Source organism: Astatotilapia calliptera, chromosome 19 (assembly GCF_900246225.1).
Source record: "Astatotilapia calliptera chromosome 19, fAstCal1.2, whole genome shotgun sequence".
Lineage (NCBI taxonomy): Eukaryota > Metazoa > Chordata > Actinopteri > Cichliformes > Cichlidae > Astatotilapia > Astatotilapia calliptera.
The window spans coordinates 29,565,484-29,591,654 of record NC_039320.1 but is presented as its reverse complement, the minus strand read 5'-3'; the positions used below and the strand labels follow the sequence as shown (position 1 = coordinate 29,591,654).

Genomic DNA, 26,171 nt, shown 5'->3' with positions numbered 1-26,171 from the left:
TGCTCGCTGCTGAAGTCAAAGTAAACTTTATTGTCATCTCCGCTACAGACAGTCCAGTATGTAGAGAGACGAGACGACGAGGCTGCAGTTACAGCAGTGCAAGTAAACCAACAATATATATAAGAAGAGTAAGAAAATAAATATACAGTTTAGGACCAGGAGTAAAGGATCAATAACAATTTAAAATTTACAGTTTGATGATTTAAAGTCTCACACAAGCCGTCGAAAGGGGAGGGGCCGGCTGCTTCCAAGTAGAGCACATTTCATTTATAATGTTGTAAATCCAAGCCCATTATGGATTCATGATTTGAATCCTGGGTTGTGTGAAATCCCAGAAATGCGCCTTAGACAAAGAGAATCTGTGAACTAAGGTCTGTTAGGTTAAGTTGTGGTGATCCTTGGGTTGAGGGATTTGTGTTCATACTGGAGTGCAAAATTAAAACCAATGTAAGATGGACAAGAAAAGTTCAAAGCCATCAGGTGCTCAGTTTAGAAAAAAGAGAAAAGAAGAGGAGGAGGAACGAGCAAAAGATGCAGGTAAGCAGATGTGTGATTGGATAATGGCAGCTCATCCTGAAACTATCAGAGTCAGAAAACTTTATTAATCTCTAAGGAAGTTATGAGAGTTACAGTTGCTCCAAGAAGAAATGGTAAAAATAGCAACAGTAACAGACTAAACTCCAAACAATACTTTATGTTACAGATTTTAATATTAATTGGGGGGGGGCCCTCGACTGTGTAGTCGAGGGCCTCTTTAGGATCGGTAAAGCGTTTCTTCATATTGCATAACACCTAGTATCCATCTGCACTTTGCAAATGCAGTGGTGAGGGCACTGGGTGAGGGCACTGGGTGAGGGCACTGGGTGAGGGCACTGGGTGAGGGCACTGGGTGAGTCCGAAGAGGCTTCCAGGCCTACATCGCTCGCATCATTCCTCTTAGGTTTAGGCTTCACAACTGTTGAAAAACTCTCAAAAAATCTATCCACATTGATTAGCAGGTTATAAATTTGCATGTTTGAGCGTATTCAAAGATTTATTTTTTAAGTAATTCTGATGAGCTATCCCACGGCTCACTAGCGCCCCCCTGAGCTCATGCAAGTTCTTTTCTTGTCCTACTCTTTGTTTTTTCTTTTTTCTTCTTGTGTGTTTGTATTTTTGACTGAGAAATGAAATTTTGAGAAACTTGGAGCTTTTTAGCCACCTCGGTGTTTTAGTTTTGTCTTTTTTCCACAAACCTTTTTTGAAGATAAAAACTTCAGAGATTTTAGCCAATATATAGTTTTAGGAATGTATTCAGGTTTATGTTGTGGTGATTTCTGCGCCGTCCTGATGTTTATGGTTGAATTAACGTCTTAACAAGTTTATGTGGTGGTTTGTTTTCAGGTGTTTGTTCACCTGTCCAGTCTGGAGCGAAGTATCCTGTGGTCTCGCTCCATTCTCAACGCCCGCTGTCGCATCTGTAGATGCAAAGGAGATGCAGACAACATGGTGCTATGTGACAGCTGTGACAGAGGACACCACACCCACTGTCTGAGGCCACGCATGAAGGTAGGCACACTACACCGGCACTGTGAGGGACAGCTTTGTTTGCAGGTGCACTAACACTGCATGTTTACAGTGCTGCTGTTTTCTTTCATCTACTATTTTGCATAAATGTGCTAAATTCAGAGATCTAGTGTTCCTTCCTCCTCCTGTGTACAAATTTCTAGTTTCACATATAAAATGTATGAAGTGTGTGAGCCATGAACCAGCAAGTATTTGGAATTAAAAAAACGTGCTCTCTGTGATTGCAAAACCTGCAGGTTGGGCAGTAAGCAGGTAAATGTTTTTTCCTGCTCCACCCAACCTTCTTGAACTTGCCATGAACAGCACCGTTACCAGGGATGTGCATGACAGGCTGAGTGATCGTCGCTGTTGTTACTAGTCAGTACCGGATTTACTAGTCCTTCAGTCTAAGGCTACGTTCACTCTGCAGGTCTTGATGCTTAATTCCAAGTTTTTGATCAAATCCGATGTTTTTGTCTGCTCGTTCACACTACAAATAAAATGTGACAGCAAACGCGCTCTAGTGTGAACGCTCAAAGCGCCCGCATGCGCAAAAGAAGACGTCACACACAGCGCGCTCTGTTTAGACCCAGAGCAACAGTATGTTTGACTGATGGCCTTAATATAAAGACTTCGGACTTCACGTTAAGTTATTTTGTTATTTACATAATAATGTAAATAACAAAATAATGATCCTTATTGCTGTTTAAGAGAGGAGCGGTGCTTCAAAGGATAGCTGCAGATTTCTGTCAGAATCTGCAGATTATACAGAACAAATAAAATGTTTACGTTGTCTTCCCAACAGTTTCGCTGGATGTCCAGGAAGCGTTCACCATGTCTTCTCCGGCGCTGATAATTGGCGTCTGTCTTGTGTCGGTGACGTAAAAGACGGATTTAATGCGACATGACCATCAAACAGCAGTCGCTTTCTGAAACATCAGATATGTATCAGATTCAGGACCACATACGAAAGTGACCCAGAGCGGATTTGAAAATATCGGATTTGTGCCGTTCACACTGTCATACCATGAGGCTGCCCCCAGCTGTTATGGGAGGAGCATGTCATACTGAGAGGAACCCCCATGTGTAGGCCTTAATACGCTGGAGCAATTACATCTGCCTTTTAAACTCTTTGAAAAGAATGAGCTGTGTGCACAGTTGGAAAGCTTCTGATTGTGAGGCAGCTTCAGGCTGAGCACGTGTTTGACATGTTTGAGGGAACCAACCAGTGTGTTTTCACTCAGTCTGTTCCAGAAGGTGAATGGTTTTGTCCAGACTGTCGACCCAAACAGAGATCCAACCGCCTCCCATCCCGTCAGCGCTCGTCTATTGACGAGGAGGAGGAAAGGGACTATGATGATGAGGAAGAGGAGGAGGAAGAGTCTGAAGAGGAGGAGGAGGAGGAATCTGAAGAAGAGTCAGAGGAGGAATCGGAGCAAGAAGTTGTCGTGAAGTAAGTGTTAAAAATAAATCAATAAATGACCTTGTTCTTCAGGAATGAATCGTTCTGGAGCTTTTCTTTTGAATCTCTGCAGCCCTAAGAAGAGGCAGACTCCACTCCCCAAGGGCAAGAGCCAACAGGCCACACCCAAGAACAGCATCACCACGTCAGGGAAAAACACATCAGCCTCCAAGTGAGTGTCTACCATAGATTGACCTCTTAGGTCATGTAGTCCTGATGGCAGTTTTGCAATATTCCCTGACCTTACCTTAATTCCATTTTATTTATAGTTGCCTCAAGGCACTTTATAATATAAAGTAAAGACCCTACAATAATACAGAGAAAATACCAACTTCATATGACCCCCTATGAGCAAGCAGTTTGGTGACAGTGGGAAGGAAAAACTCTTTTAACAGGAAGAAACCTGCAGCAGAACCAGGCTCAGGGAGGATACTGCCTAAGAAAAGCATGTATAATGTAAATGGTACATAGCCGATCATTAGAGATAGGTTGATCATATTTAAGATCGAAGCATTAATTAATGGCAGGACTTCTTTGATCAGTTTTGTAGGAATGGGGTCTAAAAGACACGTTGATGGTTTGGAGGAAGTAATTATTGAAGTTAACTCAGAAAGATCAATTGGAGAAAAAGAGTCTAACTTAACATCAATGGTACTAAGAGTAGCTGTAGATAATATTACATCTGTGGGATGATTACTGGTAATTTTTTCTCTAATGATAAAAACTTTATTTGTGAAGAAGTTCATGAAGTCATTACTAGTTAACGTTAAAGGGATGGTTGGCTCAACAGAGCTCTGACTGTTTGTCAGCCTGGCTACAGAGCTGAAGAGAAACCTGGGGTTGTTCTTATTGTCTTCAATCAGTGATGAATAGTAAGATGTTCTGGCTTTATGGAGCGCTTTCTTATAAAGCAGCGAAACTAAACTTTAGTGCAGTCACAACAAGTCCTGATCTAACTTTACTATTTACTTATGCTAACTGTGAAACTTCATTTTGTGTTAATCTAGATGAGTTTGCTGTGTTTCCAGTCCCACTTTACTGACTCTGTCTAATCACAGATCCTCAGGGAAAAAGCCCATAACCCCTCCGGCCTCTGATGGGAAAATTCCAACCCGCTCCAGGAGTCGGACTGGTGCTCATGTGAGCCATGAGAACGTGGAGCCAAACAGTCACATAAGCAAACGCAACACCAAAACTGCACCAGCTCAGAGCGAGTCTCGCAAGAGGTCATTAACAGGTAAGCAGCCAGTCAGCAAACAGTAAACGCCTGCTGAGGGTGAACTTTAACAACTAACATATAAACATCCACTCAACAATGTGTGCACCAATCAGTAACCAGCCAGTTAACAGGTGAACACTGTGGTCCAGGCAGGTTTCTGTGCAGTACAGGAGCATGGACCACAGTGGCACCATCCTGATTCTTAGCCAGCAGAATTGGTGCATTTGCTGCTCTGATCTGAGCACACATCGGTCTCTCCCTCTGCTCCTCGTAGAAACCGCCGCTCCTCGTAAACTGTCCAGACCCATCCTGCCTGTCCTTCCCTCGTCACACTCTCCAGGAGCCTCCTCATCGTCCTCTAACCGTCGTTCCTCTGGGAGGAACCAAGGAGTACACGAGCTGTCCGCCTGTGAACAGCTGACAGTGGAGCTAGTCAGACATGAAGACAGCTGGCCCTTCATGAAGCTGGTGTCCAGAACCCAGGTACTGCACCCATGTAGCTGTGTTTTAGTTTTATGTTTAGACCAACAAGAAGTTGATGAAAACGAAGCAGAAATGTTTCTCAGTCCGTTTACATCAGAATTAAATTTAGTCATCTTAGTAACAGTTAGATACTTACCTCAAACACAACTTGGTAGGAAAAGCAGACGAGTCAGGTTTAGGAACATGAACTATGGTTCAGGATGGAGGTTTAACTCTGAAGATGTTGTGGACCACAGCACTGTGCATCCTTTGTTTTGTGAGGGAAATGGATGCAGCAATATGCAGGTATGCTTTGACAGTACGTTTGGGATCATTGTCATGCTGGGAAATGGACTTTTTCCACAGTAGTAATTAACTTCAGGCCCGGGTCGAGTCTATATTTGATGTCATTGTGTCTGACCAGAAACGCAGCCTGTAGCATATTTCTGTACCCGTTACATCTCCATACAGGTTCCAGATTACTATGACATCATTAAGAAGCCGATTGCGCTGAACACCATCAGAGAGAAAGTCAACAACTGTGAATACCAGACTGCAGGTGAGCCACGTGTAGATCACTGCGGTCAGAACATGCGTGCTTCTGTGCACAATGTGAACATGTGACTCTCATTTCTCTCCATTTGGTGTCTGCAGGCGAGTATATCTCAGATGTGGAGCTGATGTTCTCCAACTGTCTTCAGTATAATCCTCGTCACACTAATGAGGCGAAGGCCGGACATCGACTGCAGCGGTTCTTCCACGCTGAGCTGAGCAGACTTGGCCTATTGGAGCACGGCTCTGCCCTGCCCACCAAACGCTCCCGACACTGAAGCAGACGCACTCCTGTCACCTTCACCGCCGTCCAGGGACTGGAAAGAGGAGACAGATGTAGAAGTTGCAGTTGTTTTGTTCCCGAAGGACTGAAAAGGTGTCAAAATATATTAGCAACCTGTGTGCTCCGTTAAGCAAAGGGATAACGGAGGGCAAAGGTCAGCAGAACCATTAAATTAATGTTAAAAAGAGTTAAAGTTCCATTGTTAAAATGAGCTTTTTTCCACTGCTTCTTACATGAATCTGTTCTGGGAGCTCTGCCCTTCTCATGTGTTGTGCGTTTAAAAGCGTCTCTCTCAAAATTAAATACGTTGCAGCTGCTGTGAGTTCATGGGAAAGTTGTGAGCTAGGCTTTGTATGACCTGCTGATCAGGGCATTTATTTCTAGTCTATTGGATAGACAGACATGTAGCAGATTGATGGGCACAGACACATTCCTGTGGCGCTGTAACGACAGTAGAGTCCCACCTGATTTCACCTGATGTTTCCTTTAATCCAGAAAAGCAAAAACCACTAAATACTCTGGGACTTGAGGCCCTCAGTGTTTTCTCAGGGATTTGTGATTTCAGTGTAAACTGTTTCAGCTAGTTTTACTGAAGCGGAGCAGCTGCAGGGATTCGGGGCTCAATCGATGGAAGTCTGTGGCCAGCACTATTACAACAGTAAACTGCATTTAAATAGGTTTTCTAGCACGTGAAGTATGACCAGATTGGTTTACAAAGGAACATTTAATAATAGAAAAATAACTGATTAATTCCTCTACGTGAAGTTATTTGATGGCATGCACAGCCTGCAGCATGACCCTTGGGCTGACGTGATTGCAGCTTCCATGCACTCAGACTCACTGTGGGGCGTAGAGCTGAGTAACTTTAGCTTGGTTTGAACGGAAATGCTTGATTTTTCATTAGGATACAATCAGAAGACCATAAAAACTTTTTGGCTAAATTTCATTTAATGATGACACTGAAACAACAGCCTTGTTTTTATTGGGATGTATAAATTTAAAACACGCAGGTAATATGTACATGTACACCTGTTTATGCTAATTATCAATTCAACCAGACTGTGTTGATTGTGGCTTCCACAGACTTCTGTAATGATCTACTGGGTGAATTTCAAACTGTAACCAATAACATGCAGCTAGTAGTGCAAACCCTTTCATTATATTGCATTGGCAGAGTTATAGATGCAGTTTGAGAGACTATGAAGATGCTTCAACATCTCAGGAACACCTTCCCCCAGCTTAGCATTGAGACTCAAAGGATTCCTTTAAAGCTCCATTCAGACGGGATTCAGTTTAAAGGCGTGGATCTGAGTCTGTCGTGCATTGAGCTACTTGATAATAATTCTCCTTGTTAATCTGACAAAACACAAAAGTCTGATCAGATCTGATCACTAAAGAAGTGCACGATTTGAGCTGGTCCTTTAAGCTGCAGCTGCCTCTGTGGATTTGTAGTTTTTTGTTTGTTTGTTTGTTTGTTTTTTGACTACTGAGTTTTTCTACATTAGTTGTTTTGGTTTTGTCAGCATTGTCAATTACATGCTGTGATGATGATGATGATGATGTCTGCGTTGAAGGATGGAGGTCAGCAGTAGACACTACACTGGAGCTGCTGCAGCCTCACTCCTCCCCTCCCCATCTGCTGTGTATTTATTTAGCCTCAGTATTGTCTTTATTTATGACTGCTAGCCTCCCTCTTCCTCCTGAAGCTTTCATCTGTTTGTTGTTCTAATGTAAAAATAAATTGCCTTTTTATAAGCAACTACATCCAGTCACATGATCTTTCATCTTGAAAGTTGCTGTTGTGAATCTGTTTTCTTACATTATATATTCTTTTTTTTTTCGTACATTATAATCTGAGGCGATAACTGAAATATTCACCGGTCTTTGTTACTATCAAAATTAATCAGGATCTAAAAAAAAAATGAAAGCCATCATGTAAAGTCCACATTTGAGCGCACAAAAACAGTTTGCAGACTAGTTGGGCAAAGAAGCTTCTGCCACCTATCTCGACCAGGTTCACCTGTGTCTGCCAGTCTTTATCACCACAGTCCTGCACCATGGCTCCTCGCACACCTCTTCCGATGACCAACTACACAATGATGATCTTTTTCCCTCTGTGGAGAGCAAAACTACTGGTCTTATGGTAGTGTGGATGACATCTGGAACCTGGGGCCTCCTCTTCAGGTCTGCTCTTGGTTTCCATTCTTAGGCTGACTGAAGTAGACTTCAGCTGGTTTTACTGGATACTGCTGGCTTTGCTCCCTCTGGCATAAAGGTTATTGCAGGTGTAGTCTTAGCTGTAAACAGACTTTCCCTGAGCCAGTACGCTGTCCCAATGAGATACGATGAGAGATGACAACCCCAACCCCCGTCCCAAAGAAAATATGTAGACTAATAAAAAATTAGTAGTTAATGAAAATAATTTTAACATCTGGATTTTGTGTGTGTAGACCTGATCCAACTTCAACCTTGGCAGAATGGTGGTTGTGTGTGTGAGAGAGAGAGAATGTGAGACTGGCTGCAGGAAAATATTTTTTTAAAGTGTCTCCAGCCTATTATTATACATGATTCTGAAAGAGAGAGATCCTATTAACTTTAAGCGCCTTGAGACGACCTTCGTTGTGATTTGGGGCTATATAAATAAAATTGAATCGAATTTGTGAGCCGGCTCCCTGCCTTCCTGTATTGGGGTGCCTCGTTGAAGATCCACACTGGTCACATCAGTCTCACAGATATATGAGGAGAATCTCACACTCACACACACACACATATATATCTATATCATATAGATAGATAGATAGATCTATCTATCTATAGAGAGAGAGAGAGAGATATAGAGATATAGATATATATATATATATAGATATAGATAGATATAGAGATATATAGATATATAGATATATAGATATAGATAGATATAGAGATATATAGATATATAGATATATAGATATAGAGATATAGATAGATATATATAGATATATAGATATAGATAGATATAGAGATATAGATATATATAGATATATAGATATAGATAGATATAGAGATATAGAGATATATAGATATATAGATATAGAGATATATAGATATAGATAGATATATAGATATAGATAGATATAGATATATATCTATATATATATCGGAAATCTCTGTCCAGAAGAGCGCAGTCCTGGGAACAGCTAAGATACTGCGCAGGACCCTCAAGCTCCCAGGCCTCTGGTAGAGGACCCGAGCTTCAAGGATAAACCGCCCGCAGGGGCGTGCTGGGTGTTATATAAATATAGAGAGAGATATCTATAGATAGATAGATAGATAGATAGATATTAGCTCAAACAGCTGAAAAGCCTATTTTTCCCAGCTCGGGCGTGTTGAATTCTATAAGAAAGCCATAAATAGGTGTGTCTGAGTCTTCTATCAAAAATTACAGCTGTCTTTATGAAGTTGTAGAAAAACGCTTTATTTCGCGTTTCTCGCTATTACATGCATTTGAATGGAGTTCTCGCTAAAACTAAGCTGATCTTGTGAAAGTTTACAGTGAAGAAAGAAGTAAACGAAGCTCTTTAAACATTGAATGCGCCTCCACAGCTCTTCCTGGTGAGTCTTACGGAGTGACATCGGTCAAGAACCGCCTCTCTTCCTCTTCCACTCCCTTCCAGACTCCCCCCTCCTTTCCTTCTTCTTTGGTCAGCCGGCCACATTCCCCGCTACCTTTCACCCACGAGAAATACCGTTCTGACAGCAAAGCAGTCCGGACAAACCCCGGGACAACATGGTAAGAACCAGCCGAAACGGTCCCGTGTGCTGGGCCGAGGTTCGGAGGAAGCTCATTGTTTGCGGTGCGGATCTGTGACACGCCGTTATTTGCGTCTTGGCGTGTAGCATGATGTTAGCTAGCATGGCTGCCGCTCCCGTTAATTAGCCGCTCTCTCAGCAGATTATTCGGTGTCTACGTGGTCGAGCCACCTCCGACATCAGGATTTAGTCTACTGACGTCGGTACATTGTCTTTCTTTAGTTTGTGTTCAAAGATTTTTATCCAAATTAACGGCCCGTATTGTGAGTTAAGCCAGGCCGGACCAGACTGGGCCGTGCCTAGCCGCAGGCCGTGTGGCCCGGGGCGGCCATCTTATTCCAGTTGATGTCCTGGTGCGGTGACGGGCCTGAATCCTGCGGGTCCGTGTGAACGAGGTTCGGACCGGATCCGGCTGGCTGGACCCGCTAGATTAAGGTGAATGGGGTCCGGAAGGCCCGACCGAGTCCGAGTGAATGAGACGGACGGTGACTGTGCAGTCTGTATGGCGGCCTGTAGGCTAAGCTGTGGTGCACCAGTCAAACCAGCCGGGGACTTCATGTCACTTCTGATTGTTTTAAAGAGAGCAGTCCTGATTCTCTTTGCTTTATTCTGAATTTATTAATGCATCCGGCGGTTTTCTTCATTGTTGTTATTGTTATTTATAAGCAGCTAATGCAGCAACTAACTTTGTGTAATCTGACTAATATGGATCAGTTGTTTGTGTATGCGCATCGATGTGTTTTTATACCTCGAATATTTTTCATTTGAAATGGAAACTCATTCAGTATTTGTGGATGCCGTTCTGTAGATGCTAAGTTGGAAAAGCATCATCATCATATTGCCTATTGCATTTTATCGTTTTCACTTATCACCTCTCGGTCTTCAGAATCCAAAGTCCAAACCAGAGATTGTTTTTATCATCAGAGACTTTGGGTGGAGCTGTCATGCCAGCTGTGGTCATCACCGTCTCCCACTTGTAGTGTTTCCTCAGGTCGTGGGTATCATCCTCCTTTAACATAGAAAGATACACTTAAACATTTGTAAACGTGTGTGTGTGTATGGGGGCGCGGTCAGTGCTGCATAGTATAACAAACAAAAAGTGTTTACATATTTGTCAAATATGTATCGATCCAGTGATGCCAAATAGTGATATTTTCTTATATGAAATGCAAATATAAAGCAAACTCGTTTTGTATCAGTTGCTCTTGCAGTCCACCAGATGGCGCAATTGAAGAGTTTTTTCCCCTTAGTGAGCTCGGCAGAGGTGATGACCACATGTGGGATAACGGAGGCAGAGATAGAAACGAGGAAGGTGTCATTTGTGTTTAAATCAAATTTCTGGACATTTTTTTTTAATGAAATGGAAGTGATACATGGGGTCTGCAAGGAGTGTCATATGAAAATATAGAAATTCTACGAACATCAGGACTCATGTTACACCCAGGGATGGCTTTGCCTTCCTGTGTTAATGTTAACTCTGAATCAGCTCAACTGAAAAATGATCCAAGCCAAGTGCTGGTTGGCTACCTCCCAATTCAGAGCAAGCCAAGAAAATAACACTCTATCTGCAAAGACCTGTGTCTGTACAGCATTGTGGAAAATGCTCCAAACACTGGAACCCAGGTATGGGATACCATCACAACGTGGATTCTCTACAGAAAGAGAAGAGGCCGTTCCCGAGCCAGTAGGCGATAAAGCTCAGGAGGAATCTGACATCACTGAGCAGGATGACAGACCGACACCCTGTCATACCAGCCAGGATGAGGAAGCCGTGTGGGCTAACAGACTGGCTTGGTCACACTTATGATGATGTTGGAGCACCTCCAAAATTATTATCTGCCACAGCTGCAGAGGAGGAAAAAAGATCTCAGGAGGGCTACACCACTGGCACTAAACTGGTAGAAATCCCATGAGCAAGTCTGTCCTCTCCTGGCCATGCTGGGGGGAAAAACTCCTTTGTATCCCAGGTACTAGTGTTTTAATAGAAGTCTTCTCGATGGCTGGAGACATCGTCACACTTTGACCTCACAGCATGTTGATCAGCTCCTCTTTAAGAATCACAGTGTTGACTTTCCTAAGAATATGAACTTACTGTCGTTGGAGGCCGACCCGTGACTGCTGCTCTCAGATGCTGCTGGGCTTGTCTGTTTTCTCGCTGTGTGCTAGAGAATTTAAATACATGGTGTCAGCAGTATTAAACTTTATGTCACATAATATAAAATGTTATCAAATTTGGACCGGTATTATTGGAGACTATATTACAAACAGTTGTAGACTGAGGCTCCTCATTCTTTTTTGACATTTTGCAACAAATGAAGAGCTTCACTGAGTTACTGCCTCTTCTTTGCAGGCATCAGGTGTGACAGTGAACGATGAAGTCATCAGAGTGTTCAATGACATGAAGGTCAGGAAGTCTTCAACCCAGGATGAGGTGAAGAAGAGGAAGAAGGCGGTGTTGTTCTGTCTGAGTGACGACAAGAAGACAATCATCGTGGAAGAGGGAAAGCAGATCCTGGTGGGGGACATCGGCGACACAGTGGAAGACCCCTACGCCAGCTTTGTCAAACTCCTCCCACCCAATGATTGTAGATACGCTCTGTATGATGCCACCTACGAGACCAAGGAGTCCAAGAAGGAGGACCTGGTTTTCCTCTTCTGGTACTGTATTATTTGGGAGTAGTCAGGATTATGAGATCAGTCTGAATCTGGGCTGAAGTAGATGGGATGGGTGCAAGACTTTGAATACATAATCTTTCTCTGTGACAGTATATACATATGCTATAAATAATTTTCTTTACAAAGTTGATTTGCTGTAGTTTCCTCGCTGACAGTTTAACCAAAAGGCATTTCCAGTGGAAACTGGCCGACACATCCTCAGCATAACCATGTATAATATCCACAAAACTTAAAAAGAGGTCATACACACACAATACGGTAATATTATGTTGAAGCACAGTACGTATCACTCTGCGAGGCTCCGCCTACGATAGCCGTAATGCTCCAACAATCCATCAAGCGGTGTGGCTTCGTAGCTCAGCAAAGTCGTACTAAAACATCTGACAGATTTTCGAGCGCCGTGCACATAAAATCGTTTCGAGGTCAGTAAACACAACCAGAGTTCATACATAAGGCACACGGGATTATAAGGGGCTCTGTCGACTTTCAGAAAAATCAAAGGATTGATTTTAAGTGCGCCGTATTTTCCAAACAACACGGTAATAACGACGGCCCGCTAGCATGCGCTACCAAAAATAGTGCTTTGTTGTGTATCTGACGGACGAAAGCTAAACCAGTTCCACACCAGTGAAGCTGCAGCATTTTTACAAACCAGTTCAGATTCATCTGTTTCATTCAACGATCCACTTTCACTCTTCTCATTCTCCGTCGCCGCCATGCTTTTTCGGCCATGTGCGTATGTAAACATAGGCACTGCGCGTGCACGTTTTAACCATATTCTATCGCGATATTTCATTTTCTTATCGTTGCCCAACATTATACCGGTGTTGCAGAGAACGGTATGATATAGCCCAGCCCTAGTCCTAAGCCTGAGCTTTTGGCTCGCAGGTCTTGCTTTTTCCATAAGCTGATCTCATTATTTGAACCTTTGTCACCGTTTAATGTGAACATCCACCATGACATCATGTGACTCTGTTTTTCTTCCTCCTCAGGGCTCCAGAGAGCGCTCCACTGAAGAGCAAGATGATTTATGCCAGCTCTAAAGATGCCATTAAAAAGAAGTTTACAGGTAAGTGTTCAGATCTGCATATACACCACTCTGTTATTTTTTTGGGCCATCATCGAGCCTCTTTATTGATGATGTTGTAGAGCTGGGCGATATGAGATTTTTTCATATCACGATATGTTTTTTTCATTTCAGGCGATAACGATATCTATCACGATATAAGCCAAATAACTATATTTGTAAGATTTAAATGTGCCGTTGCTCACAAGTAAAATGTGAAATAATCAGCAGCTTGTTTTTATTTAAATATTTATTTCCCATAATAAGTTCAACAGGGTAGATGTACTTAAGGAACATGAGACTTTTTCAGATAAATAAAGGCAAATATTGCAAACTACACAAAAGGCAGCCGCTAAAGCGTTTAAGTTTCAAAATAGAACAAACGAAACAGACTAAATTGTCAATTCCACTTAGAAACAAAATATTAATTCTAAAAATAAATCTTAGTTTGTTTTACAGAAGAACAGACAAAACTGACTAACTTTTGTCAATATCAAATAAACTGAGAACTAAAAGGAAATTCTCAATCTCTCCTTGTTGTATAGCTTAGCTTTTCAAACAGTTTTAACAGTTACTTTAGTCTGACAAAAGCCGAATGACGAATTAGCGCTTCCAGTCAGAGACTGAGGCTACGTACACGGGTATTTTTGAAAACGGAGATTTTCCGTTTTCGTTTTAAAAAATAATCCCGTCCACACATAAAGGCAGAAATGAAGGAAAACGCTGCTATGAACATGCCAAAGCAGCAGGTGGCGCTAGATTCCTAACCGTGCAGAAATGTTGGCCAATCAGAAGTCTAGAAGCCTCGGTGGGAAAAAGTAAACAAAGCTGGGGCATAGAAGCAGAACCGAGTCGTATGTGTGGACGGACAGTAACTGTGTGTATATGTAAGCATTTAAACACTGCAGAGAGTAGAATTAACAGTATTGTAGAAATTCATTTCACCGAAACAATAACGTGGCGCACAGTGTGACGCATGCACCAGTTTATTGTATTTCCAGACTTGCTTTCGGCACAATTTACAGTGCACGCTACTCTGTTTTTTGTCAGACTTGAAATAGCCGAAATACCTTCACACTACGGAACTTCTATGGCTCTTCCGTTCGACAATCTCTCCGGCGTTGGAACCATCATCTGTTTTCTCTTCGGTCACGCTCGGTTGATTTTTCTAGTCGGCACACTCATTTCCTCCATTACCCGCTGGCTGCTTCCCAAACAAACCCACGTGCGGCTTGGCACTTGTGCCGTACGTTACAAGTCACGCGACGTGACGCTGCGGCTGTGATTGGTTCGGCTCTGCGCTACTTAATTTGGATTGGCTGATTTTTTATTTATTTATTTATTTTTTTTAAGAGGACAAGAGCGGCGAGGTCTATCGCGATAGCTTAATTTCTCTATCGAGTAAAAGTTATATCGCGATACATATCGTTATCGTTCTATCGCCCAGCTCTATGATGTTGCTTATTTTTAGGTAGAAGCACGAGTCGGAAGTTCACGCGTCTGACACACCTGTGGTTATGACATTCACTGCTTAAAAATTTCATGGTCCAAAGTTTGAACATATATTCCTGTGAAATAGCTTTTAAAGGGGTGGGGGGCTTGGGCTGAGACCCAGCCTATTCATTTGTCCTCTGTAATGCAATTTTACTGTATTTATACAGCGTCAAATCACAACAACAGTCGCCTCAAGGTAGAGCCTACAATTAGGGCTGAGCGATATGGCCTAAAATTCATATCGCGATATAATTTGAAGCATGTGCAGTAACGATATATATCGCGATATATTCTTTTCTTCTGTATAACATATTTTCCACACTATAAGGACTTAAAATCCTTTAATTTTCTCAAAAATCGAGAGTGGGCCTTATGTATGAATTCTGGTTGTGCTTACTGACCTCGAACCGATTTTGGCAGAAATCTGTTAAAAAATGTTTTAGTACAACTTTGGTAATCCGCACTGCTCGATGGATTGTCAGAGCATTACGGCTGCCGTAGTGAGGAGCTTCCCGGAGTAATCTGGGTCCAAAACTCCGTCCGTTTCAGGTCCCAAAGTCAAACGAACACTGAGAGTTAAAAACGGTCTAAATTCTTTCATCTTTAATAAAATGATCAGTGTTGCTGCTTTACCAGGTGTATTAAGTTTTACATCCATGAAAACAGAATTTATTAAATTTAACGGAGTTAGAAGAAAACTAAACAGCAGTGGCATTTGCAGGGTTACTGAAGTTGGACTACCTGGTACATAATGTTGTGCTACGTGATTGCTAGCGACACAGCTATGTTAGCATAACATTAGCACAGTGAAGCTGGAGGATGAACGCCAACTTTTTTTCCACTGGATAAAAGTTAACGTGAAGGTTTCTGGTGGTCAGGGACAAATGCAATCGCATAGCAGGATGCTATACACGGGCCAAACTTCAGTCAGGAGAACAACTGAGATTATTCATCCACAATACGAGCTTAGTTATTAATATACTGCAACAACATGGGAATAAAGAGAGAATTCAACATTAATGAATCAATGTTACGGAAGTGGAGGAAGCGCAGTTTTTGGCTTTCCCCATATTTCAAAAGTGCTTCATCTCTTTGCTATGACTCTCGGCATAATTTGCAGATGATAATGGTTTTAGCCGCTGCGACGCTTTCGACCAAAACAGGCGCAGTTTGATGACATCATCAACATGCGCTATCGCCATAGAGCGGTATAGTCAAAATCTCTATCGTTGGCCAAATGTATATCGTTTCTATCGCCCACCCCTACCTACAATAATACATACAGAGAAAACCCCAACAATCATATGACCCCCTATGAGCAGCACTTTGGCGACAGTGGGAAGGAAAAACTCCCTTTTAACAGGAAGAAACCTCCAGCAGAACCAGGCTCCTGTGTGAATATCATCTTGGTTTTTACACAAAGTGCAGGGAAAAAAACAAAATTTTTTTTGAAAGCCTAACATAAGTAATAGAATAAAAAGTTAAAAATACACTAAAACCCACTCAGAGTATGGAAAACAATGATGAGGACAGCTACTGTTTTTTTTGTTAGGATTATTTGTGATTGGCTGAGTGGGTCCAGGTTATATTTGTTGGGTTCAGGTGTTGTGTTAAGAAACCTGTATGAAAGAGCAGACGTGGCGATTTTAGTCAAGTCAGAACAAGTGACTGATTTAAAAAGAATAGGGCTAGATTTACAGTAAAAGTAATGCACGGAACAGACAAACTCGTAGTAACCAAATAAACATGATAAATGCATGAAAAAACTCACACAGTAATAAAAAAAGACCTTCAGGGTTAGGGTGGTTCACTCCTGCCAGCTCAACATGTATTAAAGCACCGCCCACCCGCCAACGCAATGCTACTGTCAGTGTTGGGTAGCGTTACTTTTCAAACTAACTTGTTCCATGATTATTGGCAATAAAAAGGAAATTTATTACCGTGTTACCTTCTGAGAAAACAGGAGGACAGGACACATTACAGTAGTTTTTGCCATAGAGGGAGATGGGATTATTGTAGGGTTATTTTTCTGACCCCTTCCCAGAAGAGTTATAACCTGTTACAGCTGCAAAGGGTGCACATTAAACCCGAGGGTTTAAGAATGAGATATCATTCCAGGTGATGTAATTGAGAATAGGGCTGTGCGATATGACCAAAACCTCATATCCCGATATAAGACATCTATCGTCCGATAACGATATAAATCACAAAGATTTAACATTTTCTGTAAATTCTGTGAATCTCTGGCAGCTCGACTTGCGTGAAGTGTTTCCAGCTGGGCGTCGTGTACCTGGAGTCTTGTGTTTTAACCGATGCATTAAAGGATGCATTTTTAGACATAAGTTGTAACGGCCGCCATTGTCTTTGTATTTATTACACGGCGTGCTGCAGGGAAAAGCCTGTTCTAACGTTTGAGTCTAAGGTTTATTTTTTAGCACCTGACGGCTCTTTGCTTCTCGTCCGTAAACACTCTGCATACTCTTTCGAGTGATTCAGTTTATTTTGGAAAGTCTCAACAGGATCTTGAGCTTTATTGTGAAAGGTTTATGTGGAAAATAAACAAGTGGAGATGCGATGGTTTTACCGTCGTTGTTGCTAACGACAACGCATAAAAACAGGCGCTTGTCCGTCTGTAGTGTGGTTATATTACATATAAGAGAAAGAGAGAACTTAACATAGCCACTACAGTGACGATCAAAACCATGAAAAAATATTGCAGTAAACCGTTTGTGTTGCGACACCACGAAACAAACGATAGCATAAAATGAAACAACAGATGTTTTTATATCGTCATCCGATATATATCGTTATATCGAACAGCCCTACTTGAGAAGGGAAGCACTTTCAGCTATAAGTGTATATTTGGGAACTGCCAAATTGATTTTTCTGTTTTTAGAGCTGCTGCTCATTCATCTCAGTTCAGTTTAATTTTTATAGAATCAAATGACAACAGCAGTCATCTCAAGGAGCTTTATTTTGGGAGGTAAAGAGCCTTCAATAGAGAGAATGACCTCTGCCACTGTGAGACGATCCATAGGTTAGCGAGGTTAACGTGGACCTAACTGAGAAACCAGGGAGCACTGCACGTGCCCAGTCAACAACTTGTCAATCTGACTAATTGGACCCTAATTTACAAAATTACACATTGCTCGCAGTATGATTAGCGAGTGAAACCAGGAACACAGGAGGAAAATGTTTGCTGAGGTTACACAGTGAGCGGTTGTTTCCTCATAGACTGCAGCCACACGAGTACCCATTAGCTTTGTTCTGTGGAAACCCCACAATGTGTCTGGAAAGTTCTTTTGGTTGTTATGCAGCGTTGGTCAAGTTACTTGAAAAAAGTAATCAGTAACTAATTACTGATTACTTCCCCAAAAAAGTAATCCCGTTACTTAACTGATTACTTATTTTCAAAAGTAATTAGTTACTTAGTTACTTTTTAAAAACACGATTTACAACCTGAGTAGGTGATAAAGCGATAGATCTTTCAGCCCAATTCTACTTTTTCTGCATAATCCATCATACAAAATGTAATCAAATGGAAAAGTCTCTTTTTAAAACTTGTTTTATTAGTTTTAATCTTTTAACTTTATGCATCAAGCAAACATTTAATTATATGCAACATTCTCTGACTGGAATAAATTAGTTTAACATTTAAACCTATTTTCTGCACATTCCAGCACATAAAATAAAATATTTTTTGTGTTTACACTCAGTCTTTCAAATAGATGCAAGTGAAACACAGCAGAAAATAAATAAAGTCAAAGACTCAGCGGTCCTGTTGCTCTATTTTCACCTGTAAAGCAGGAGTGGGGTAGGCGGAGGTTTACCCTGGTGCAGGTGTGCCGCGGTCAGTGGAAGAATCCGCGAGTTTCTCTGTGAGTTTCCCATTACGTCGTAGCTACTCGGTGCTTGTTGGAAGTTTAGGGGTTTTTTTCACTGTAAAAAGAAGTTTTCTTCCCACGCACAGCGGACACTAATGTTTTTGTCACTTTTTATGGAATCAAACTCAAAGTAAGGTCAGTACTTCCACGCTGCACGCTCATACTCTCTCCCACAATCGATATGTGATCCATTGTTGATCTGCACACAGCTGTTGTCACGAACGTCGCACTCGCTTACGTCACTGTCATGAGACATTCTCTCAAAAAACTCACGGTTTTAGTAACGCAGTAACGCAGCGTTCCTACGGGAAAGTAACGGTAATCTAATTACCGATTTTGCAATAGTAATCCCTTACTTTACTCGTTACCTGAAAAAAGTAATCAGATTACGCGTTACTGCCCATCTCTGTTGTTATGTACACACATCTCCTATTGCTTTCTTCTCCGTGTCACAAAGGAAACAATTTTAACGTCGTTTGACGACATCAGTGTGGGAGCTGGTTCGTGTTAAGATGCATTTCATGAAATAGAAAATTACATGGAAGGGATAAGGAAGTGGGCTGATACTGTTTCTCCTGGATGAGTCATCTTCAAAGAAAAAGTCATTTAATATTATATTAAATGGAATTTCTTCATGAACATTGTGAAGTGTTTGTACATTGTGCTGAGTGGGTGTGTCTCCACAGGTATCAAACACGAGTGGCAGGCAAACGGGCTGGATGACATCCAGGACTTTCGCACACTGGCTGAGAAGCTGGGCGGGAACACGGTGGTGTCTCTGGAGGGCAAGCAGCTGTGATGTCTCGGCGACAAACTGAGCAGAGTCAAGCCAACCGCCGTGCCATCCAGACTGAAGCACCTGACCCCACCTGAACACCACTGCTTCACCCAGCAGCTTGCTCTGTCTGTATCAATGTCCTGAAGGAGTTAGCATCTTTAGGCCTCTTTGTTTTCTTTTGGTTTTTGTTCTTTTTACTTTCCCTCCCCCGACATTAAGAAGATCTCATTAACATAATGATATGCAAACACCTCCCAGTTTGTTGCCACATGACTTCTGTTCACCTTTCAGAAACAAACAAGAGATGACACTACCAAACCACAGGAAAGGCTGTCTCTCTCACACAGCCACTTTTGCCAAAAAGTGAAAGACGCAGCCACGTGTGTTGAAAGCGAGGGTTGCGCCTCCAACAGCACACAGGTCACACTCACCATGCTTTTTTGACTTTATTTATTATTATAAAGTGTTTTTTCTCTCTCTCCAGTATGTTTCAGCCAGACAGACACTGTTAGACTATGCATTCAGAAAAGATTACCCAGCACTTTCTGTTGAAACACTACAGGTTAAGACAGCAAAGATCTGCATTAAATTCTCTGTATTTATGTCTCCAAGATAATTTGTTTACCTCAGCTTTCATTCCTGTTGGACTCACTACTTTCTAGTTTTGGTCATCGCCTTACTTTCAGTTTGAATGTAACTGTCACACCAGAGTTAGAGTGCACTTTTATTTTGTAAAGAAACACTAAAGGATGCAGATTTGACCCCAGCAGTGAGAGACTACCCCACAACAACACGACATTTGGAGCCTTAAAGTGGAACGTTGTTTCTGAGATCAAAGGAAGCCACTTTGCAATAAAAGCCTGTGGCAGAACTGATGCCTCCGTGCCTCGTCTCTGTTAATCATGGGGTGAAACTAGGGGAGAAATGTAGAAACTAGTGAAATCGACATCGCTGACATGGAACACAAACGTGTTCTAATGCCCTCATTAGACAAGCAAAATGTCTAAAGAACGTTTTTTGGATGCACTACTACTTACCCATTAAGTAGTAGTGTATTCAACAGTAGAACATGGAGCCCAATTTTAAATCAGACTGGTCTTAGAACGTCTTAACTAGCATATCGACAGAATTCCTTCAAACTTTATAGCCTTCATTAGAACTGTGACTTTACCACAACCTTGTTAGACCCTCATTAGAACTTATGGGTTATGGATAAGTAGCACATTGGGATATATTGGCAAAAACTCCAGACCTATCAGATCTGATAGGTCTGGAGTTTTTGCCAATATATCCCAATGTGCTATCAGATCTGATAGAACCTATTATTCTGATGAATTTAGCAGAACCCCGTTTGAGACTGGATGGCTTCAAACATTGTGTGACCTCCGTAAAGGTCTCCTTAAAATTTAGACTGTAGGGAACAGAACTAAAACTCTGGAGTTTCAAGTTGAACATTGGAAACTGTTTTTCTAGTGATCTCTCTAGAACAGCGTGTGAGTGTTCCAACGGAGTGATTACTGTCAGTGGACGTCAGAGCCCTCGTGCTTTTAATAAAACTGGAATCCCACCTCGACCATGTGCAGCATGCTGTCTATAACTAAAGTAACAAATGACCACATGTTGAAACATAGAATTTTATTGTAAATAAGCAGGTTGGCACTAAGCTGGGGCGATCGTGGCTCAAGAGTTGGGAGGTCGCCTTGTAATCGGAAGGTTGCTGGTTCGAGCCCCGGCTCGGACAGTCTCGGTCGTTGTGTCCTTGGGCAAGACACTTCACCCGTTGCCTACTGGTGGTGGACAGAGGGCCCGGTGGCGCCAGTGTCCGGCAGCCTCGCCTCTGTCAGTGCGCCCCAGGGTGGCTGTGGCTACAAAGTAGAGATGGACCGATCCGATATTACGTATCGGTATCGGTCCGATACTGACCTAAATTACTGGATCGGATATCGGAGAAAAATAAAAAATGTAATCCGATCCATTAAATATCACGAAAGCACCTCGCAAAACTTGCAACACGCCGTAACTCACCTCAGAACGTTAGCAGTCGGAGCAGTATGCATCACGTGATAGAGCAGCTGTGGCATGCGGGACCTGTCGGTGGTCTGGATAGCATTTGGAGCTTCGCTAGCAACCCGGCATTTCATCTCCGACAAAGTTATCCCCGAGAGAAGTAAAGCAAGTGTGTAAGTCCATCTCTGAATGTTTGTAAAGCATTCCCACGTTAAGCTTAACAAGCGACTGCCTCTCGCTCTCCGGCTGCTTAAATGATCAGCTGATCGGCTTTTCTGTCGCGAGTCCGTCTCTCTTGTTTGTTTTTGGCCCACTTTGCACCAGAAAGAGGAAACCAGCGGCTGAACAACAGCAGCACGTTTAAGCTTGATAAGCTGTTGTTAGAATTTATTTAATATTACTTTCTACTCGAGGATCTTTTCCTACGTAGCTGACGCTGGTAACTGTGCAGGGGCGGATCTAGCAAAGTTTAGCCAGGGGGGCCGATAGGGCATGAACAGGGAAAAGGGGGCACAAAGACATACTTTTCTTTCTTATTCTCATTTAAAATGTCGAGCTTTTAATAAATAATTATCTGACACCCAAAGTTTTAATTTGATGTAAAATGAATAGAAGTCAATTACTGTATATAGTGACTATTAAGTCTAATATATACCCTAGTAAGCTATAGTACTTTTTCCTTTGGGAAGGTACCATCTGTGCAGTCTGCAATTTTGTTGAAGAAAGATGTTGAATCTATTTAATATTTCTTGAAAAATAATTGATTTCTGTGCATTTTTTTCACACTGCATCAAATTAAGGTTGATTACGTCGATTAAGCATCATGAGGTGGAGCGTGAGGGGTGGTTCCCTATTTTTTATTTATTTATTTTTGTTGTTGCTGGGAGTTGGAACCCTATTAGTTAGGTTGCTTAATATTTACGCTAAGTACTCTTTAAAATACCAGAATAGGGAGGATGGTGTAGGTCTAAGTTTATTAGATTGATCAGTATTGCTGAACTATGAAATATTTTTTTTGTATACAGGTATAACAGAATAGCTTTAGTGTAGTTGTTGTTTTAAACTTGAGTATGAACTTGCAGACTTGCAAAATGCAGCAAGATATTTTAAAAAACAGTTTTGTTGATTAAAAAACACTATATCGGATTCATATCGGTATCGGCAGATATCCAAATTTATGATATCGGTATCGGTATCGGACATAAAAAAGTGGTATCGTGCCATCTCTACTACAAAGTAGCTGCCATCACCAGTGTGTGAATGTGTGTGTGAATGGGTGAATGACTGGATATGTAAAGCGCTTTGGGGTCCTTAGGGACTAGTAAAGCGCTATATAAATACAGGCCATTTACCATAAGCTTGCATATTCTATAAAACAGGTCTGTTGGGACACTAAAAAATAAAAACAAAATAATTAGTTTGAAGCCTAAATGCAAAGGTACCAAAGACAACAGAGGCTCATTCTGGAAAGTCTAAAGTACAGAGGCACATGTGAACTTCAGGCCCTCATGTGACTTCAGATTCGTTGCTGAAAATTCTTCTACATGGGCTGAGGAACACATTTGAAAACCGCTGGACCAATGTTCAAACTAGAAAATTTCAAATGTTTTTTCTTTGCATGTGTCCTCGCTTTAAAAAAGAGAGATTACATTTATCCTGTCTTCAAAAGTCCCTGAACAATGTCTTTACATCATCATGTGATGTGAGTGGAGCCCTCTGGTCAATAACTCTATACAGGCCATCATAAAGTGGACGCAAGGAGAGGTTGATGAAAACAAACTGAGATGAGTCCAACGACTCCAGATCAGCCTTAATTGAATCGAAAAGAGGGACAAAGTTGAGCTTGAACAGCTGATAAGAGGGAGAAACCCTTATATAAATAAGTAAACCCAGTAGGAGACCACGAAATGGAAAGGGAACAGTTGTAACCGGAACTGTCAACAAGGAACCCAAGGGCATGGCCTCTGACTTGGCAAAGTTAATCTTATAGCCTGAAAATGCACTGAAAGATGAAATTACGGGGGAGGGAGGTTTCAGGTCGGGATAAGAGCACCAACACATCATCTGCATATAAAGAGATTTTATGTATCTTCTCTTTAACACAAATACCAGAAATTAAAACATCCTGTCTTATGGTCTGGTTCAGCGGTTCTATTAAAGAGTAGAGGACTAAGAGGATCGCCCTGCCTATTTCCACGGTGGAGAGCAAAATTGCTGGAGCGCATCCCGTTAGTTATAACTGCTGCGACCGGGGAGTTATAGAGAACTTTCACCCAATTTACAACAATTTCACCCAATCCAAATTCCTCTAAGGCAAAAAATAGATACGACCATTCAACGTGATCAAATGCTTTTTCTGCATCAAGAGAGAGTACAAGGAATGGCTCATCAGAATTTTGTGAAAGATGAATAACATTAAGAAGTCTCCTCATGTTATCAGAGGAGTTACGCCTTTAACAAAAACTGTTTGGTCCTCATTAATTATATAGGGGAGTACCTTCTCGAGTCGTAGGGCTAATATCTTAGAGAGTAACTTCAAGTCTGAATTCAGCAAGGTAATGGGCGTATATGAAGTACATTTATCAGGGGGTTTACCTTTTTTAAGAATAACAGAAATATTGGCCTCCTTGAGGGACTGGGGCAGGATGCCATTTAAAAAGTGGATCCAGAAGGACTGTCTGAAACTGTAAAACTCACAGCTAAATCCATCCTGGAGCTTTACCTGATGGCATGGCGTTCAAGGCAAACAGGGCTTCTTCTCTTGTAATGGCAAGAGAATCGGCCCTTCTTTTTACAAGGTTGGCAAGCAGGGGCGATTCTAGAATCAGAGCTTTGAGGGTGCGGAGCACCCAGAGAGCTGCCCATCCAGGCAAGATAAACTTTACTCATCACGATGAGACTTCTTCCCCATCTCTGTCAGTCCCTGCATCCTTAAATGTCTCCAGTTGTCCTGAGTTCCCTCTGACTGTCTCCTTGGTGCATTTAAACCCTTGTTCCTCCCTGTCCTCGTCGTCTGTTGTCTTCATCTCCATTATCAGTCCTCATAATTTTACCATCTCTGTGCAAGTCTGCAAATTTCTTTATTAAATCATAAGATTCTTAAATCTTATGATTTATTTATATAATCAAGTCTCTCTGTGCCTGGGTCCTCGTTGTACATTTTAACACAATTTAATCCCACATTTGTGAAAGAAAAGCAAAACACTTTTTTGAAAAGTCTGTAACAAAACCATCAAATCTGATAAAGGTTATTTAAATGCTGCAAAAGAAGAATGGATTGGAATAAAAAAAATACATATCCTAACCTGAATTACTGTGGGAGAATAATGAATGATGCTCACAGTGAATAAAAAGTAAAATAATTTTCTTTTTGCATTTTTTGGACAGAGATTCACTTTTAATGTGTGTGTATAATATAATACAGATACATAAAAAATACACTCCAAAAATAGAAGAGTCCTTGAAATGTACAAATTACTATTAAAAAATTAGAAAAATGGAGACACCTTGGCCTCTGGTACAATGTATACAATGTATGAAAAGATCGTTACTGCAGATACTACTACGGCTCTGCAGATTCTTTTCTTTTCTTTTATCCTATGTCGCCTCACCTTGAGGTTGGCAAATCTGTCTATCACATTTTGGTGGTCAAGTCTCTCAAGCATCTCTTTCTCAACTGACATCACAGCCAGGTGCTGGAGTCGGCTTTGACCCATGGTCCTTCTCAGCCAGGTATGGAGCTGACTCGACACTAAAAGACCTCTCACAGCTACAGCTGCTAACTGGGTTTGTTAGGGCAACCTGAATAACAGTTTTCAGTGTGGGGAAGATCTGATTATCCAGAAGATTGTACAATGTTAACATATCTGGGATGGCACCAGCCTCACTCTTGAGCTTCAAAAAGTTTTTGGCAACCGTGACTTCCTCTGACTGAAGCTCAGTATGGTAATGCAGTGCCAGGGCTGATAACCCAGTTTGTTTTGCAGATTCTGTATAGCAGCTTTAATATAGGGAGACACAACTTCCAGATTGTGAGTAAAATTAGTTGGGTTTTTTTCTTTGCCAATTTAACAGTTTCTCTTTTGCCTGTTAGTACTCCCTGCCTGTTTTCTTACTTGGTTCTTACTGACCTTGTACTTTCTACTCATGTTCCCCTCTTTCCTCTCTCCCTCTTTGGACTGACAGTCATACACAAATAGATTGTATTCAATTAGATAAAAAAAAAAAAAAAAACTATTAAGATCACTAATAAAAAAGTCCTCTCTCAGTGTACTTTCAACCAAAAGGCAAATAACCAAACCACATGTACATCTAATAAAAGATATAAATATTGAAACACTGATCCAACATTATCCCTTATTGATTGCTCATTTGATCTTACACTTTTATCTGAATGTGGCTCATTCTTTTTGAAAAAACCTCATATCCAACACACACACACACACACACACACACACACACACACACACACACACACACACACACACACACACACACACACAAACAACAGGAGTTATAAGGTTAATGGGCATCCAGTCAGTTGGCTAGTTAGTACCTTGGGTTCAATATCGGCACATATGACAAAATAACCAGCTTCTCTCATTAGATTTCAAACAGGACAGTGGTAACAACAGCAGGCTACGGACAATGTTGTTTTAGATTTTAAACAGCCTGTATACATTTCAATGGGAGCAACAGGACGGTCAAATATCGCTGATTTTACTACAGAGCAGGACAGATTATAGGGTAGCAAACATAGTCGGGAAACACGTTTTCAACACTGCAGGTTACCTGGATGTAATGTTTTTCAGCTAAAAAGAAACATGGTCTGACTCCTACCTAACTAAAGAGTAACTTAGGGTTAAATGCAGCTAATAGGTCCTGTTTTAAGCCAGGCACTCATACCTCCGCTCAGCTGCGTCTCAGCCACTATCGCTCTGGCAGCAACGGCGCT

General features: G+C 41.6%; 2 protein-coding genes across 4 annotated transcripts in view; both read left to right on the top strand.

Annotated features, from left to right (window-relative positions):
* baz1a (bromodomain adjacent to zinc finger domain, 1A) overlaps window positions 1-7,282 on the top strand; it is a 37,792-nt gene extending 30,510 nt beyond the window's left edge. For all 3 annotated transcript variants that reach the window (XM_026151608.1, XM_026151606.1, XM_026151607.1), the window contains exons 24-30: window positions 1,384-1,548; window positions 2,790-2,998; window positions 3,081-3,179; window positions 4,066-4,244; window positions 4,501-4,709; window positions 5,160-5,247; window positions 5,343-7,282. In XM_026151608.1, coding sequence (XP_026007393.1) covers window positions 1,384-1,548; window positions 2,790-2,998; window positions 3,081-3,179; window positions 4,066-4,244; window positions 4,501-4,709; window positions 5,160-5,247; window positions 5,343-5,518 — 1,125 coding nt within the window. In that variant the 3' untranslated portion in view covers window positions 5,519-7,282. The remainder of the gene's footprint in view (window positions 1-1,383; window positions 1,549-2,789; window positions 2,999-3,080; window positions 3,180-4,065; window positions 4,245-4,500; window positions 4,710-5,159; window positions 5,248-5,342) is intronic.
* Window positions 7,283-9,117: 1,835 nt separating this feature from the next.
* cfl2 (cofilin 2 (muscle)) lies at window positions 9,118-20,085 on the top strand. Its single transcript, XM_026152377.1, has 4 exons — window positions 9,118-9,292; window positions 11,663-11,970; window positions 12,981-13,057; window positions 19,119-20,085. Exons 1-4 carry the CDS (start codon window positions 9,290-9,292, stop codon window positions 19,229-19,231), a joined length of 501 nt encoding a protein of 166 aa, XP_026008162.1. The 5' UTR covers window positions 9,118-9,289; the 3' UTR covers window positions 19,232-20,085.
* Window positions 20,086-26,171: the final 6,086 nt, after the last annotated feature.

Bases quoted from the DNA above. Each gene is read 5' to 3' on its own strand.
- cfl2 (XM_026152377.1), top strand. The intron at 11,971-12,980 runs GTACTGTATTAT...CTTCCTCCTCAG, and splicing joins GACCTGGTTTTCCTCTTCTG to GGCTCCAGAGAGCGCTCCAC. The intron at 13,058-19,118 runs GTAAGTGTTCAG...GTGTCTCCACAG, and splicing joins CATTAAAAAGAAGTTTACAG to GTATCAAACACGAGTGGCAG.